Source organism: Notothenia coriiceps, unplaced genomic scaffold (genome assembly GCF_000735185.1).
Source record: "Notothenia coriiceps isolate Sejong01 unplaced genomic scaffold, NC01 NC01_scaffold00013592, whole genome shotgun sequence".
In the NCBI taxonomy this organism is placed as follows: Eukaryota; Metazoa; Chordata; class Actinopteri; order Perciformes; family Nototheniidae; genus Notothenia; species Notothenia coriiceps.
The window spans coordinates 775,011-792,352 of NW_011346293.1; the positions used below are offsets into that span (position 1 = coordinate 775,011).

At 41.7% G+C, this 17,342-nt stretch overlaps 3 protein-coding genes across 5 annotated transcripts in view; 2 read left to right on the forward strand and 1 right to left on the reverse strand.

The window, feature by feature from the left end:
• Positions 1-2,990, forward strand: part of LOC104948043 (voltage-dependent anion-selective channel protein 2) — an 8,787-nt gene extending 5,797 nt beyond the window's left edge. For 2 of the 3 annotated variants that reach the window (XM_010774201.1, XM_010774202.1), the window contains 4 exons: positions 83-230; positions 773-923; positions 1,025-1,082; positions 1,839-2,990. In XM_010774201.1, the coding sequence (XP_010772503.1) occupies positions 83-230; positions 773-923; positions 1,025-1,082; positions 1,839-1,930 (449 nt within the window). In that variant the 3' untranslated portion in view covers positions 1,931-2,990. Of the gene's footprint in view, positions 1-8; positions 231-772; positions 924-1,024; positions 1,083-1,838 lie in introns of all 3 variants that reach the window. The other variant, XM_010774203.1, reaches the window with a different exon arrangement.
• Positions 2,616-7,261, reverse strand: tor4aa (torsin family 4, member Aa). The gene is made up of 2 exons (XM_010774200.1): positions 6,793-7,261; positions 2,616-5,114 (listed from the first exon to the last, which is right to left on the reverse strand). Exons 1-2 carry the CDS (start codon positions 7,237-7,239, stop codon positions 4,263-4,265), a joined length of 1,299 nt encoding a protein of 432 aa, XP_010772502.1. The 5' UTR covers positions 7,240-7,261; the 3' UTR covers positions 2,616-4,262.
• A 2,955-nt stretch (positions 7,262-10,216) lies between these two features.
• brap (BRCA1 associated protein) lies at positions 10,217-17,342 on the forward strand. Its single transcript, XM_010774224.1, has 8 exons — positions 10,217-10,386; positions 10,811-10,886; positions 10,984-11,122; positions 11,680-11,789; positions 11,865-11,954; positions 12,053-12,156; positions 12,536-12,675; positions 15,362-17,342. The coding sequence occupies exons 1-8, from the start codon at positions 10,217-10,219 to the stop codon at positions 15,577-15,579; spliced, it is 1,047 nt and encodes a 348-aa protein (XP_010772526.1). The 3' UTR covers positions 15,580-17,342.

Genomic DNA, 17,342 nt, shown 5'->3' on the forward strand with positions numbered 1-17,342 from the left:
TGTTTCAGTAAGAAGAGTGGAAAGCTGAAGACGGCCTACAAGCGTGAGTTTGTGAACATGGGCTGTGACGTGGACTTCGAGGGTCCCATCATCCACGCCGCAGCGGTGCTCGGCTACGAGGGCTGGCTGGCCGGCTACCAGATGGCCTTCGACACGGCCAAGTCCAAACTGGCCCAGAACAACTTCGCCCTGGGATACAAGGCCGGAGACTTCCAGCTGCACACCAACGTGTGAGTACTCCCGGAGGCTACACCTCACATTCATCCTCATCTGTTCTTTAGCTTAGGAGACACACCTTTTGCAGAAAGCATTCATGACAAACATCTTTGAAAGACTTATAATAAGTTACGTTGTAGGAAATGTAGGATGAAGTATTTTGGATGCTGCCTCGATTGTGAAAGATATTTTTTAAGTAGTAATAGTTAGTATTTGTCCTCCCTTTTTTATGGTTAAAACAAATCGATGTCTAACAATTGTAAAAAGGTCAAGGCAACCAAAGACGAGCGGATTTAATCACTATGAAAATAAAGTAAATGATCATTCACAAAAAGGAAATCAAGAACTTCTTTAAAAAACGAGTAATAGTTTGTAGAAATATGTTCCAGCTCCTTTTCGTAGATGAGTGCAACATCAGTGCTCATTTAAAATTCTGCACCACTGTATGACATATGATAGCCAAGATTACAAACTCTAACGTTCCAGATGAGTTAGGGGTCTGCAGGATTACACTCTGAACAAATCTCACTATCCGTCTCTGGATCTCGTCTCTCAGTAACGACGGGACGGAGTTCGGCGGCTCCATCTACCAGAAGGTGAACGACGACCTGGAGACAGCGGTCACTCTGGCCTGGACCGCCGGCAGCAACAACACTCGCTTCGGCATCGCCGCCAAATACAAGCTGGACAAAGACGCCTCTCTGTCTGTGAGTGCTGGGTCACAGCTCTGTTGTGAAAGATAAATGAGCCCAAACAAATGTGCTGTTCTGTTTCATGACTCATCATGTTTCCCCCCCCCCCCCCGCAGGCCAAAGTCAACAATGCCAGTCTGATCGGAGTGGGCTACACCCAGAGCCTTCGGCCAGGTAACACACTTCAATATTTACCTAAAATATCTGAGATAAGAGAAGGGTTGACCCTGTAGCTTTGTAGGGCTGTCTCTATATTTCATGACATATTTGATTACTTTCCAAACTATTTTACAAGTTATTCTCTTTGCTCTATAAAAAAGGGTCAGAAAGTAGTGTCAAATGTCATCCTAGTTTTCCATGGTGATGTCTTTGAGTAGCTCATTTTACACATACTTTGTCATTGATGGGAATTCATTAAAATAAATGATTCAAGTACAATGTTCCACTACATTTCAGAGGGTACCAATTAATAGTTCATTAATTAAATGACTTTCCTGATAAACAATACATTTATTCTCAATAGATACATTATGATATTATTCATTGATATTAAAAGGCTTTATTAATGTTAAAATGTAATTTATATATATTCTTAAGATACCAAGAAGGATGAAAGTAATCAATACATGGATGCATAAAAGTGCTGTACGTATAAATGCATTCATATAAATAATCCAATAATAAAATATAGTAAACTTTCATGAAAAGGACTATTCTGCAAGATCAGTACTTCAAATATATGTTGATGCTAATACTTTTGTACTTTTAACTTTTTGACTTATAGCAGGATTTTACAATGTGGTATTGCTACTTTTGCTAAAGTTAAATATCTAAGTATTTGACAGTAAAACCCAGTAGGCAAACAGATATTATACTGCATCGTAATTGTTCGTAAAAACATCTTAAAGTCTTACGTTTGTGTGTGTGCAGGTGTGAAGGTCACCCTCTCCGCTCTGATCGACGGGAAGAACTTCAACGCCGGCGGACACAAAGTGGGCATGGGCTTCGAGCTGGAGGCATAGAGGGGAGAACAGAGAAGGAAACAAACCCCTGAACCTCATCACTACACACACCCCTCCCCCCTTTCACAGTCCACCACTGTCATGTAGCTTCTCTCTGGGCTCTCCCTCACGCTTCCTCCCCTCCCCACCCCCCCCCCCCCCCCCCGTATCTGACAGTAATAGTGGAGTCTCAGCACCATGCTTAAACACCCTGAGAGGAGCTGTGAGGTTGTTGTTCCCGAAACTGACGGCGTACAGTTTTACGGTCATTGAAGTGACACTATTTATTTCCCTGTAGGTCTCTGAAAGGAGTAACTGTTGGCGTTAATGTTTAGCTTCTGTATTCAGTTGTTTCCTTCCCTCCTGAAAGCATGTAAGAATGAAAAACGTGGATGCAGAGCTGAAAGCTTATTCGCTTGGTCAAAAAAAGGGTGCTGAGTGTCTGTTTATTTTTTATTTTAAGCACCTTTGGCTGTGTTGTCTGTGGACTATTATCCATATAAATGTTTAAACACATTTCATGAACATATGAGTGAAATATTATTGAGAGGTAATGAAAGATATTAAAAACTAAAACAAAGAAAGGTGCTCATGAATTATCTTTCAAATCCTTTGTGACTTTTGGTAGGTGAAATCAATGTAGTGGAATCTTATAGTAGCGTATGTAGTTAGTTTGCATTTCTACAATATTGTTTTCATCTATCTGTCTCAGCCGTTCACAAAGAGGCTGGATATTTAGCATCTGCTGGTAACTACTCGTCTTAACTCAACTTCCAGCTGTTTCCTCATGTTGCTCGAGGACCCATTGCCGTCAGTGCTCTCTCCTCGAAAACACTCCTCAGATCTGTACATAAAATACAGCTGATTGTCCTCAGAGGGACTCGGTCAAAACACTGCATAGGGTTATTCAAGAGGTTGTCCTAAATGACTTTCCTTTTATCCTTTCTGCAACCAAAATGTGTGTTTTTTTGTTTCCATCTTATTGTGTTGTCATAAGGCTTACTTTTCTTTGTGACTTAGACACAGTACCTCATTTTTTTCCAATGTCAATTAAAGGAATTCTAATCATGAAAAAACACTATCTGAAAGTTGTTGTAATTATTGCTTCATCAATAAGCGTAGACTATTATTTTTGCTGTTGTTTTTAACTCGTAATCTTTCATTATTTAAGAGCCATATTTTGCTTTTATCCATGTTTTGCTTTTAAAGAACAATCTCACAGCTGTTTAAATGGTGTCTTTTTAATTTGAAACACAATTAAGTTTACATTTCGACTGTAGGATACCTGAATACAGGATATTAACATACTCTTGACTCGATAACTTTCATTAGGTCAATAAAACATAATCCTAGTGCAAGTCTGTGTTGACCTTATGTCAATATCTCTGGATGTGAACATGTAGCATACCCATGCAAAACTATCTTTAATAAATAAATGTGTCAGGTATTCTAAAACAAAGCAGATATTCTTCTTCTGCAGGTCAAAGTCAGAATGAGTTACTTAAATTCACATTATTTAAGTAAATCTACAATGTGGACTAAATAAGACTATCCACAGACTTGCACTAGCATTAATAAAAGTCATGCTGCATCACGTAAGACATTTCTGACAAAAAAGCAACTTCTTATTGACTAACAATGTGTGTTAGTAACTGCACTATAAATATCTGAACTTCACTTTATTACATGAATGAATATTGCTTGTGTCCAATGTCGGTCTGAGCTGCCTAACATGTAGTTGTGACATATGCAAAGGGTCAGTTCCCACATAATAAAGAAGTCATTTTCAATTACCTCTAGGGAAATGTTTGTTTCAGGTTTTTGAAAATGCTTCTCTTAGATGTCTGCCTTAACTTCATTATACTGGAAATCAGTGAAACTTCATTTGCCGTGATCATTTTGAATATTGGAAGTAAGACCACCAAGTACAGTTGCTCTGATGGAAACGTCAATGCATTTGCAAAAATATTTGTAAAGTAAACTTTGCATCTGATGATGGCATTAGAAGAAAAGTAAGGGAGCATAAAAGTTATAACGATTAATTCTAAGGGGTATATTAATGTCCGAACTACATGTGAGAGCTGACATTCATTCAGTCAAAACCAGCTTTTTCTCACGGTGAACTGACCCTCTGAGGACTGTTTACTGTATGTGACCGCGCGTTTTCAAACCTCTTCACAGGATTCACGCCACATTTCCCACAACAGAGGGGAACATCTTCAACACCCTTTGCGATTTTCTCGAAAGCTGTGATTTTGCCATTCAAGTTTCATAACCCTTAGACCTCACCCACATATCATGCACATTTTCTTCATGCTTTCAAGAATGTGAAACATCCAAGATGCAGAGCATTTCACAGCAGGTTGACCTTTGCTACCACTTGCTTGCATCCTGTCTGGGAGTACTCATGTCCCCCTACCTCGGGGTAGTATTCAATCTCCCCCGCTAGGCGCTCTATGTTGGTATGATCCGGGTAGAAGCCCTCTCGAGTCATTTCATCCAGGAAGCACTCCATCACTTGACCTTTCTCCAAAAGGCCCAAAGGTAAGATGTCCGCCTCGGTCCACAGCACGTGAAGCTTCTCCAGAGTGTTACGTAAAATCGGAGTCAGCTCTTTTACAAAGTGACTATAACGACCGGATTTCGCCATAGAAGTACTGGAGGAGTTGTGCAGCATATGTTTGGTGATGTGTGAGTGCCCCAGGTTGCTCAGGAACAGGTAGATAGCGTTCAGATACTCGTTGGTTTGTTCGGACGACACGAGTTGCAGCAGCGCGTCCAGGATCTCTCCGTGCATGTGCTCGGCCTCGTCGAAGATGAAGAGCGGGATCTTCTCCTCCTCCTCGGCTCGTTCCACAATCTCCGAGATCAGAGCAGAGAGGTCTCGGGCGCACTGCAGGGCGTCTGCCTCCTGGGGGCAGTGGTGGAGGACGTAGTACTGAAGCACCAGCGTCTCCCCCACCACTGAGCGGAAATGTCCCGCCAGGAGGCGTCCCAGGTGGCTTTTTCCCACTCCGCTGGGGCCGTGCAGGGACAGCACCAGGGGCTTGTTGTGGACGTAGGTGGACAGGTATTCCTTCAGGTGGGACAGCAGACCCTCCACCGCTCCCTGCTGCCCGAACACCTCCCTCCTCAGCGTCTTGTCCAGCCCCTCCAGGTCGTACCTGAGAAGGTGGTCGTCGAGGTTCTCTATAGCGTTGTACACCTGGATAAAAACGAGATGTTAATATTAAATTACTGATAATAGGTCCCCCTTAAAGGTCCCATATTTTACTAAATTTGAACAATATATTATAGTGCCATATCTATACAAAACATGTCTCTGAATCTTTTTGCTCAAAATACCAAACAGATCACCCATTGTAGCATGCCTCATACACCTCTATTTCAGCCCTGTTACAAAAGTGCTGATTCTGGGTCTGTCCCTTTAAATGTAACCGAGCTGCTGCTGGCCACGCCCTTTTGGAGCCATGCAAGCGGTGAGCTCTGTGAAGAGAAGGCTGTCTACCGGCAGAAACTCAGCTAAACGCTACCGTGATTTAACGCCATAATATGTTCCAAACCACATCAAGCATTATTTCTGAAACAGTAAGGAGCTCAAATGCTTTTTCTCGCGCGGGTTTACCGTAAGGACAGTACCTTTTATATCCGGCTTCTTTACACATACTCTCTCCACTACACTGTTAGCTCTGAGTGTTAGCGATGCTTGCTAATGTAAATACAGACCATATTACTTCCAAAAAACGTCACGCATTTCAGATATGACGTCAAGTCCGCAGCAAATCTGGATCAGCTCCGTTATACCCCCGTTTTTAGAGATGTGGGTAAGGAGGAAAAGAGAGAGGGTTGTATTTTCTGACACTTTGTGAGTCTCCTTACACACCGGGGACACATATTTATGTATAAAATACATCAAAAAAAGCATTTTGCATAATAGGTGACCTTTAATATCACACAATGGACTTTTAACCGTTACATATTAAGAGCAAAAGATGCAATACTTGGATGACATTCAAACTGCAACTTTTTTAACTGAAAATGTAAATTCAGGCAGTAGAGAGATAATTTAGGATGCTCATCTAATGATACGCCATGTCCACTTGTTTAACTTTTTACAAATCAGCCCTTGTTATCTGTTACGGTCGTTTCTAAAAGCTACGGCTAAGTTTGTTTCCGCTCAGCTGACATCAGCAACAGGAAACACACCAATTCTAAATGTTTGTGTTGGATACTGCAAAATAAACTATTAGTAATGGTAGATACACATGATAAAAAAAACAGTCAGAAACCGTCACGGCAGGATGACTCACAAAGGAATGAATGCGCTGTGGGAAATCACTTCAGAGGGACTTGACTGCTGCAAGATAGGTAACGATGCATGAGTCACGTTTGACCTGATATTGTAGTGAGAATAAACGCTGACACGACGGAGCATGTAAACATTTTTACACCTAGGGATAGTCATGCGGTAGTTTTGCATTTCTTTGTCTCTTTTTTAGTCTTTGTAGTTGTTTAACATGTTATTTTGGTCGTTTTGTACATGTTTGCAGTTGTTTTGTGTGTCCTTCTAGTCATTATGCAAATTGTTGTGGTATTTGTCATGTGTTTGTAATCTTTTGCACCCCTTTTTAGTTATGTTGTGTATCTTCATAGTTATTTTGTGTCTCTTTGTAGTTATTTGAGTCCCTTTGTAGTCTTTTGTGGTCATTATGAGTGTCTCCCTGGTCCGTTTGTGTCTCTGGGTGACTTTTTGTTGGCCCCTCACAATGTGGGCCCCTAACCCTGTGCCAATTAGGAATGTAAAGTAATAATTTACATTGTTGATTATCATACAAATCCCATATTTTCGCTATTTAAATGAGGTCTGTACTAAGCTCCTTTACCTGGACGAAGACGATGGCGAAGAGCAGGTAGAGGCAGTATTTGGCTCGGCTGCGCGCCGGTTTTGGGAGGGCCCGGCGCTTCCCTCTGTTGGGATACATCACCCGTCTCCTCCTTTTCCTCTTCTTCTTCTGGGGGACGGACAAGGCGATAGGGGTTGTTCCGTCGAAGGTGAAGATTTTGGGGCTGGTCCTCCCTGTGGCCCCTGTGAGGGCCCCGTCCCCCTCCGCCTCCTGACGCCTCTTCTTCAAGGCATGGTACTTCTGTTTGATCCGAATGACGGCACGCAGAGTGGAGGAGAAGCTGGATATTTGGAGAGGCGGACTGTCCCTGTGTTTTGAATCGTGTTCTCCTTCACCCTCCATCTCTGTGTCCACCTCTTCATCCAGCTCTCCCTCCACCTCTCCCTCCGTCTGAGAGGTGGACGTGCTGCTCTCTTGGTCACTCATCTGCAGAGAAAAGACGACATAAAGCAGGTATAAATAACTAGGCATTTTAGTGTCTTTAAGCGCATTGTTTTGGTTAAATTATGTACAATTACTATTTAATTTTCTTGTTGTTGCTTGAATACTTTTCTAATATTATTATGATAGAAAAGTGGTTATTTTGGTAGGTGATTTATTTGCGAAGTGCTTTCAATATTTTCCTTTAACTGAAACAAGCATATTCAAATATTATTAAAAAACTTCTATAAATACTGTAATGATGTTATTATGTTGAGAGTGAATAGAAACACAAGGTTTTTTTTAATTACAATAAAAAAAAAAACAATAGAGGAATGTATCGTAATTTGAGTATGTCCCTTTTGTGCTACTTTTACTGCACAACCACAAGAGGCGCTTTAACACCGGAGTACTTTTCCCGTTTAGTTCCGATAGTGCCTGGGATTTTACGTTCACACCAAAAAGAGAACTTAGTTCATGAGAACTTTTACCCCCTTTTTAGTGCCTGCTAGAGAGGTGGTACTTTCCTGGGGAGAAAAAAGTTCCAATTTCTGATTGGCTGCGCCCAGCCAATCAGAAATTGGAACTTTTTTCTCCCCAGGAAAGTACCACCTCTCTAGCAGGCACTAAAAAGGGGGTAAAAGTTCTCATGAACTAAGTTCTCTTNACTCTTGAGTGGAAAGACGATCTGGAAAGAACCGCTGTTTTACTTGCACCAGCACATCGAGCCAGCAGAGCCCATTGGCGGGACATGGTGTATGAGAAAGCATTTGAACCCAGTCGAAGGTAAGAGAGTTCTCTGTAATCATCAACATCTTAGCTGTTCCGTCAGTCAGTAACATTATCGGATTAGAGTTCTTTCTTCAAACTAGCTATTTGTGGTGAAGGCTGGAAATATATGTTATTCTTTCTATTACCTTCTTTCTCTGCCCCATAGAGCTCCATTGTTGTCTAAATATAATAGACTTTGAACTACATTTGCTTGTGTATCTGTTCACATGTATATTTTTTCTTTCTTTTGAATCTATTTTCTCACGTACAAATGTTTAATAATGTGTGGAGAGGTAGCATATGTGAGTTGTGCGGCTGTAAATTAAATAATCTTTCAGAGTAAAGCAAAGCCTTTACTAAAATCGACAACAAAGAGCCCCTATAGGTGAGTACAAATGAAAACAGATATATTGTGTGAGGTGTTTTTGAGTTATCTTAAGTAGGCTCTAAGCTGAGGAGCCGACGGCAGTTAGACTAGAGGTCAGAAAGCATGGAAATATAGATGTAAACGAGCAGCTTTACTTTTTAAAAACATCGAGCAAATAATGTTTGCGAAACCACTGAATCAGTCCATCAGATAGAAGAGAGATGAGAAGGCAGCGTTCAGGTGTGCAGCGGAGCGGACAGTGAAGCTAAGTGTGGCTGCTCAGGCTGAAGCAGAGGAGGTCCGAGGGTTCTGAGGCTGTCACACGACACTAAGGCCGCAGGGCCACGTCCTGACTCCCCTCGCAAACAGCTGCCGGACCAGATTCATTCTTCAGTGGCAACCCGTCAGTGGAGATCGTCGCGCACGGTAGTCGATGCGACCATGTGACAAAGACAAGTGGAGTCACAACAACTCGAGACATACACTTATCATTATAGATAAGATTCAATATAGAGTAGACAAATACACTGTGACAACGAAATGTGCAGTCACAAAAAAGACGATCATAAATATGTAAAAGAAAGTTATTCCGTCGCAAGAGGATGATGAGCGAGGAATCTGATGCGTTGAAAAGTCACGAGCATGAACATGATAAAGGCATTTACTAAAATGACCTTCTTGCAAGAATTCTGACGGTAAGACATCATTCGAATTCGTAATATATAGGATAGAGGAACATACTACTTCAATGAGAAACAATTATAAACTAGCAAGCAAGGCTGATTGTGGCGGTGACATTGGCTGGTGGTAGCAAGTACAAGTGTGAGTGGAAAGAGAAGTAATGACGACGCGAACTCAGGAAGGAAGACACGTGAGGAGCTGGAGCTTTGAATGTCAAAAGCGCACTGATGTTGTATTTTAGGAGCTTCGGCCGAGAGAAATTCACGAAACAAAATNTCCGATAGTGCCTGGGATTTTACGTTCACACCAAAAAGAGAACTTAGTTCATGAGAACTTTTACCCCCTTTTTAGTGCCTGCTAGAGAGGTGGTACTTTCCTGGGGAGAAAAAAGTTCCAATTTCTGATTGGCTGGGCGAATTGCAAACCACGCCCCGTAAAACTCTGAAAAGTTTTGTGAAGCCGCCATTGTATTTGCAGACACTAGCATTATTAGCATTAGCATTAGCCCAGTGCACCAACGGAGAGAGACTAACTTATGGCAACACAAAAAAAAACATGGGAGCGGTGGAGTGATGAGGAGGTGTCGGCGTTCTGGCGATTTACTCGGAAGGCTTCAGTAGAAGCTGCTGGTAAACCAGTCCCCAACTCCGGGGACTTCCGGCCGGGGACTTCGGGTGGCATTATACGGTTATGGCTAGAAAGGATCCGTCTAGTGCAGGGGTCGGCAACCCCTGGCACGCGTGCCAGCATTGGCACGCGGCACCGTAACCAGTGGCACACTAGGAATAAGTGTCCAAAATATTTAAATTGTATTTTCGGATCCTGAACGAGACCGCCGCCAGAGCGCGTCTCCCCGTTACCTGCAGAAGGAAGCCATGCACGCAACGCAGCCCCGCTCTCCTTGACTCCAGGTGACTTTCTGCCGCTTTCCTCCGTGGTGCAGTGCTGATCGTTTCACCAAGGAGGAAAGCACTTCACTAATTGTAGTACCCGTAAAGGAGCTGTACAAATGTCGCAGTTTTTACGTGGCTGTGTATTTAGTTGAAAGCCCAGTGGCGATCTGCTCATCTCTCATCGAAATAATATGCTACAAAGGGGCGGACTGGCCATCTGTGTGTTTAACTTTCCTGTCGGCTCCCAGGTAGCATATTATTTCGATGAGAGATGAGCAGATCGCCACTGGGCTTTCAANGTCTGCCAGTGATGGAGCTGACGGAGCTGCCTAAGTGCACCGTGTGCCTGGAGAGGATGGACGAGTCGGTCAACGGCATCCTCACCACTCTCTGCAACCACAGCTTTCACAGCCAGTGTCTCCAGCGGTGGGAAGATGCCTCGTAAGTTGTATACACACACACACACACACACACACACACACACACACACACACACACACACACACACACACACACACCTGAAAGGAACATGCTGTTTTGTGTCCCTTAAACTATATTAACTTTTCTACAAGGAATTTGACTAAAGTGCTGTCCATCTGCTTTAGGTTTATCGTTGTTGGTTACACCCCTACTGAGTGTATTCTACAGTTCATTGGATTCAGTGTAATTATAGTACTGATGTAAAACCCCGTAAATACAGGAATTAGGATCACATGCTCTCTCACCTGATTCTTAGTCCACTAGTTGTTTCTCCAGGCTTCATGTGATGTTGGTTTTTGTCCTCCTCTTTACATGTATTCTCATGTTTCACAAAGAACTGCTGTGCACAATTTGATGAATGTGTGTGTGTGTGCTCTGTTTCCAGGTGTCCTGTGTGTAGGTACTGTCAAACACCAGAACCAGTGGAAGAGAACAAGTGCTTTGAGTGTGGAGTGCAGGAGGTAACTGATATGAATATTGTAGCTTTCTATTAGATCTTCTTTCAGTTTTGTTTTTGATTCGCCCGTTTTATAACCCAGATTTCTCTTTTCTCTGTAGAACCTGTGGATTTGTTTGATCTGCGGGCACATTGGCTGCGGTCGCTACGTCAGCATGCATGCTTACAAGCACTTTGAGGAAACACAGCATACCTACGCTATGCAGCTCACCAACCACCGGGTCTGGGACTACGCAGGAGGTAATAGATTTGTGTGTGTGTCTCTGAATTTGGCTCATGTTGCTTCTTGAGTGTGGTCATAGTAAACTACTGGCTTCAATCTTGTATGTCTATCAGAGCTGCTTTAATACATATTGACCACTAGAGTTCAGCATTATTCTAAAACAAGTTGAGAGACATTCCCTGTTAGTCACAACATTATAATGTTCTTATGGGGAGTATGCCATGGTGGGAAAAGTGCTCTGATTGTTTACTTAATTAAAAGTAGAAAAGTACTCGGACTTGTCCTGAACACATTCTTTTAACATCATTTTTCACTTCAATGGTTGGTATAACATAACTTCCAGATGGCAGGGTGTTTTCTTTTGGACAATTGATTATTTTTTCCTTTTAAAATATGTCTATAAAAAGTCTAAAGTGACAAATTACCCTTCTAATTTCCAAAAGTAAAATGTGATGTACTCAGATTGCAAAGCGAATTGGTTTACAATAATATAAAACATTTTACTTGATTAAATTGATATTTGTAGATTTTGCTACTTTATCTCACTTCCTGTGGGGACCTTTTGTGCTTTTAGATAACTACGTGCATCGGCTGGTGGCCAGTAAGACAGACGGGAAGATGGTGCAGTACGAGTGTGAGGGAGACACCTGCCACGCTGAGAAGATTGATGCCCTTCAACTAGAGGTACACATATTGTTTGTGTTGCTTTGTTTACTTAATGAGCACAGAAAGGCTCTAACTCGTCCTCGGTGTCTGCAGTACTCGTACCTGCTGACGAGTCAACTGGAGTCTCAGAGGATCTACTGGGAGAATAAGATCGTTCATCTGGAGAAGGAGACAACAGAGGAGGTACGGACAGGCTATAAGCCTTTGAAAGGACTCTGAAAAGGTTTAATGCTGTTATATTGCTGATTTCTGTCCACGTCTGATCACTCTGTGTCTTTCAGATAACCAACATGAAGGTTAAATTTAAGGAGACCCTGGAGCGTTGCGATAACTTAGAGCGACGCTTTGGAGAAATGGGCAAAGAGAAGCAGAGCATCGAGAAAAAGCAAGTAAAGCCTGACTCAGCACTTTGTTTCATTGCGCTTAACGCGGGATCTGGTTGGAAAATAGAATCAAGGTCGTATAACCTGTAATTGTGTATATCTGAACACAAGTGCAGCAGTTTCCCCCCCCGGGGAGAGACAGTTCGACAAGTCAAAACTGAACAAGCATGCGTCACTTCCAGGGAACCATATAACATAAGACTTCCATTAGTGGTTTTGCTGTTTTGACAAGTAAAAAGGTCTGTGGTTAGATTAAAGAAAAACTATAGCAAGAGCAAAGACAAATAGTGGCCAAGCTAAAAGAATGAACCATTGTTTAAAAACAACTCTTGAGATGTTTGTGTAGAGAACGTACAGCTGATTCTGTGTCTGCCTGCTCAGGTGCACTCAGCTGAACAGCCGGGTGGTGAAGCTGAGCCAGGAGCTGATGGAGGAGCAGGAGATGAACCGCTGCCTGAGAGCCAATCAGACTGAGCTGCAGGCCACGCTGGCTGAGGAGGCGCACAAAGCGAAGGAGAGCGGTGAGTGAGGAGGCGTCGATTTCAGAAGTCAACAATTATCATGTCGGGAGCATCCAAATACCTCTGAGAAGGTAGGAGGGTTCCTGAGTCTGAAGTGTCAGGGGGAAACTACAGGCCCAATTACCATGACACTATGGAAGGGTGTATCATGGGCCAAAGGAACAACACATTGCTGATCTGAATCATGGAGCCTGCACACACATATATATTTATTGTTTTAGTTAACATAACACAAGGTGTGGCATTTGGCCGTAACAGAGGGCTGTATCCTCTGATGGGGAGGCTGTGGCTCAGTGGGATTGTGCGCTGAATTTACTGTGCTGGACTTTGAATCAGAGGGTAGCAAGTTCGAGTCCCACTGCAGTCAGCATGTCTTTGTGTCCCTGGGGAAGACCCACAGTACTGAATGTATGTGAGTCGCTTTGGATAAAAGCGTCTAACAAGTGACATGTAATGTAATGATGGCCCTGGTTTTTATCTGTGTTGCTAATCAACATCCCCACACAAAGGGGCGTGGCCTCCCACACCAAACTGGACTGCAGCATGCTGGTATACACACATGTATACACACATGTATCACTGTTGAACATGGTGGGGATTAAAAAAGGTTTGATACCTCAGTCTACCAATATAAACATTTTAGAGCAGGAAAACTAAATCAGTAGCAAATATTGTTTTTTATGTCATTTCTATTTTATATGAGTAAATACAAAGAACATGAAATCTCTACAGACATTATTGTGTCAGTTGCTTCCAAATATTTACAAGATTTGAATAACCATAATTAAAGTCAGACTGCTCAATCCAGATCAACAGGAATGTGTGAGATGCTGGTTCAGTTTGAGTTACGATATGTTAGTACTCCCATAGCGCAGAGGTCATACGTGCCTGAAGGTACAGAGTACTTCCTCATTTCTAAGTTAATATTTGCAAATACTAAGCAAATTGATGCTGAAATGATATTCATGAGGAGGACAAAGTTAAAGAAACACTTACATCGGCTAATAGAAAATGCTTAATGGCTAATCGCCTGTGAATTCACAACCGGCTTATTCGCTTGTTTTGATGAGTGGGTTTTGAGTTGAGTTCAATTCATACCCTTTGCAATGATGTTACGCCAATAAAACATAACCACTAGTGATTATATATATATATATATATATATATATATAAAAGGCATTTCTAAAACTACCACAAGGTTCCTGTTCACTTGTAGTAACTTGAACATGTGTTCATTGATTAGTTACACTCATGCATTAGATATATACTTGGTTAGGTTGACTCAAGCTAAATAAACACGCCTAAACAAACCCATGCCGTATTTCTGAAGACATTAAGACGTTCCCATCTACTGAGATGACCTTTGGTAATTAGAAATTCTTAATTAACATACTTCAAAGCTTAACTTTGGCTAACACTTCGTATCCTTGAATGCAGTCTTTGATTAAGTTAGTTAGTTTCGATAAGAGCCCAACAAACTGGATTTTTGAGGCCAATTTAAAATATTGATATTTGGCAGTAAAAAAAAATAGGATGAGGATTGATTTCATGTTTTTAATAAGATGTATTTTTTAAGAATTTTGAAAATGTCTTGGCAATCCATCTGATGTCAGTTGTTGAGTAATATCAGTCCGGACCTAAGTGGTGGACAGACACACATTTCTATCTCTACAGTGAAGCTGAATTTTACACAATACATTTGAAATAAGCTGCCACTTCAAATATGATCAGCCGGCTACATGGATGGAGCCTGTAACGCTGCGAGTTGTTGCCTCAGCAGCTTCCACTTTGTGTTTGTTTGCGCCACTCGGAGTGTTTCACCACCTTGGTTAGCGCAGCAGCAGGATGTAAGTATAACTCCTCTCAGGGCTACATGACACTCTCTGCTCTGTTTCACTGTAACATCTGTCAGGTCCACTGGGTGTTTAGAAGTTTCAGAAGGATACATTTAGATTTATCCCATATTTATTTATTGTTTATGATTGTTAAGATGATTATAGTATATCTTGTGGAGGTTTCTTCATTCTTTGCACCACTCTCCTGATGTTTATTTCAGACAGGAAGTGCACACAGCTGTTTGGCAGCCTCACCCTTTAATGCCAACAGTGAGGGATATACACTTAATAGCATTTTACATATTTTTGGAAGTGAGTTTTTTAGTAAGGGATAATGTTCTTCACCCCATAATGACCAAATCGCTGCACATTCACATCCCGCGTATTACACGGCCAGATACTAAACAAACTAACGACTTGACTCCCAATATTAATTGAAGTGATTTTATTGACTTAAAAATTGTCGTATTTCTTCCGCTAAGAAAAAATGAACTCTGTTCCACGGCACGCCAACGGCTTGAACTGCGACAACAACTTTACTAGTCTGATTATAGTTTCTGATCCACTGACAAGTCCTTAAACACTCCAGAGCCCATACCGATCCTTCCCTATGATACAATGAAGCTTTCATTTAATATACATTTTTTATTTCAAATGGTCATTTTTAAATACGGTGACTATGAGATTTATCGCCCTACAGCTCATGTGGCCCTCGAAGTTACAACAGTGGGCCTTACAGGGTTAAGACATTTTGTTTTCAATAAATGAGTTCCAGTTTTATCTTGTTATAGTTCATGTTTTCTTATTTAATGTATGTTTATCATCTGTCTTGTATCTGGTGTTCCCTGCAGTTGGATGTAAGGACGTGGCGATATCAGAGCTGCAGGAGCAGCTGAGGGACGTGATGTTCTATCTGGAGGCGCAGCAGCAGATCGAGCACCTTCCCCCAGAGGCCCGCAGCGAAATCCAGGAGGGACAGATCAACATCGGGGCCGGCCCGTCAGAAGGGGCCGGAGCAGAGCCCCCCTCGAGCCGGGGCAGGAGGGGCCGGGGCAGGAAGAGGAAGTAGGCGGCAGTTAAACCTACTGGAACATGCTAGAATATATCGCTGCCTCTCAGAGTGGACACATGGCTGAGCTTTGTCCTTTTGTGAACGTCTGCTTCATCATTGGTGTTCCCTAGAAAGAGGGAAAATGACTCATCTCCTGGAAGAAAGATTAAATATTCACCTTTACCTTCTCCACTCCCCATCTAAACTCAATGTAGCTTCCACAGAAAGAGAATGTGGGCGGATGACACGCTCATTAAAGAGACTGCTTTCCAAAGTATATGAAACATCCGTGTGATGCAAATATATTCCGCTGTACCCAAATCTCAAGAGAGCTACTTTCATTTGTTCCCGGTTTAATACCCTGTTGTACTACTTCTTGTCATAGACGGCTTTTATATATTTTTTGTTTTCTTTCACATCAGCACATTTTTGTCAAAGAGAAGCAGATGGATGAATGTTTGCTTTGTGTTTAAACAAAATGATCTTTTCCTAAATTTGTACGCTTTTCTTGTCTATTCGGTCAAATGCACACGATTTGGTCTTCAAAATGATTTCTGAAAAGCTTCCAAAACTAACAGTGAACACTACTCAGGATGACGAAGATAAACAGGAGGAACGTTAATATGCTTTCTCTGGGCCGTCAGGTTGATGGCTGCTGGAAAGTCCGGGGGCAGAGCCAGAGCGTTCCCACTAACAGGAAGCTCTCTGAAAGAGCACGAATCATGTTTCCCTTCTATCAATCTAGGTCAATGATTCCTAAACAGGTGTATGTTTACCTACCAGTGACTTCCTGATAAATGCAGTAGTACCCACGGACCTCGGGCAAGCAGTTAGACAAGAAACTAATCTGCAGATGAATCGATAATGAGCCATATTTGGCAGCCCTAGTTTTAAATGTTTATATAAACGTGGTTTAAAAGGTGTAAACTAGCTCATCATTTAAAAGCTCTTTACTGATAATGCATTGGAAATAACACTCCACTAATGTAAAATGACACGCAGTAGTGGCACTTTGCTTTTAATACTTCCTTAAATTAAGTATATTTTGCTGCAAATACTTTCAAATTAAAGTAAGATTCTAAGTGCAGGAATGACAGCTTTTTATTATTATTATTATTATTATTATTCCCACTTTGGCTTATGTTGTGGACAAACTAATCGTCCGGCATATGTGAGCTTCAGGTTTGGAAACTGCAGATCTAGGCCATGTTTTATGTGAGCCTGTACATCTGTCCTGTATACAAAGCACCGATCACAATCTATTTTGGAAACATTGGACTGGTCTATATGACCTTAACTACGACGCTGAGCAAGATGTCAGAAGGAGAAGGGTCTGCTTTCACTCTTTTAAAGGATTTCTGCTTGTCCTTGTGATATTCATTACTTAGTTAAACATTTCAACTTGCAGACTATTCCTGTAAAAGCGTTAGATTGACCCAAAAGGCCTTAAATCTGAACTTCGGTGTAGCAATGACAAACTTTTAATTCGCTAATAAAGTTGTTTAAGTTGATACCACATATCAATATTCTCATTTATATTTAAGTATTTCACAAAATTCTGAATTATTTTACTTGGTATATCTGATGTGCCAGAGAGTAACTGTCACTTTATATGTAGGTTTGTTTTGATCGTTTTCTTAGTGTATTTGCACAAGCTACAGAAACAATAAACCTGGACAGGACAATTTCAGTACATAAGGAAATATCTTTTAAAATGTGTTTTTCTTTCATGTTGGCTCTGAAATCACGCTCCAAAGTTCAATAAATGGTTTTCTAAAGTC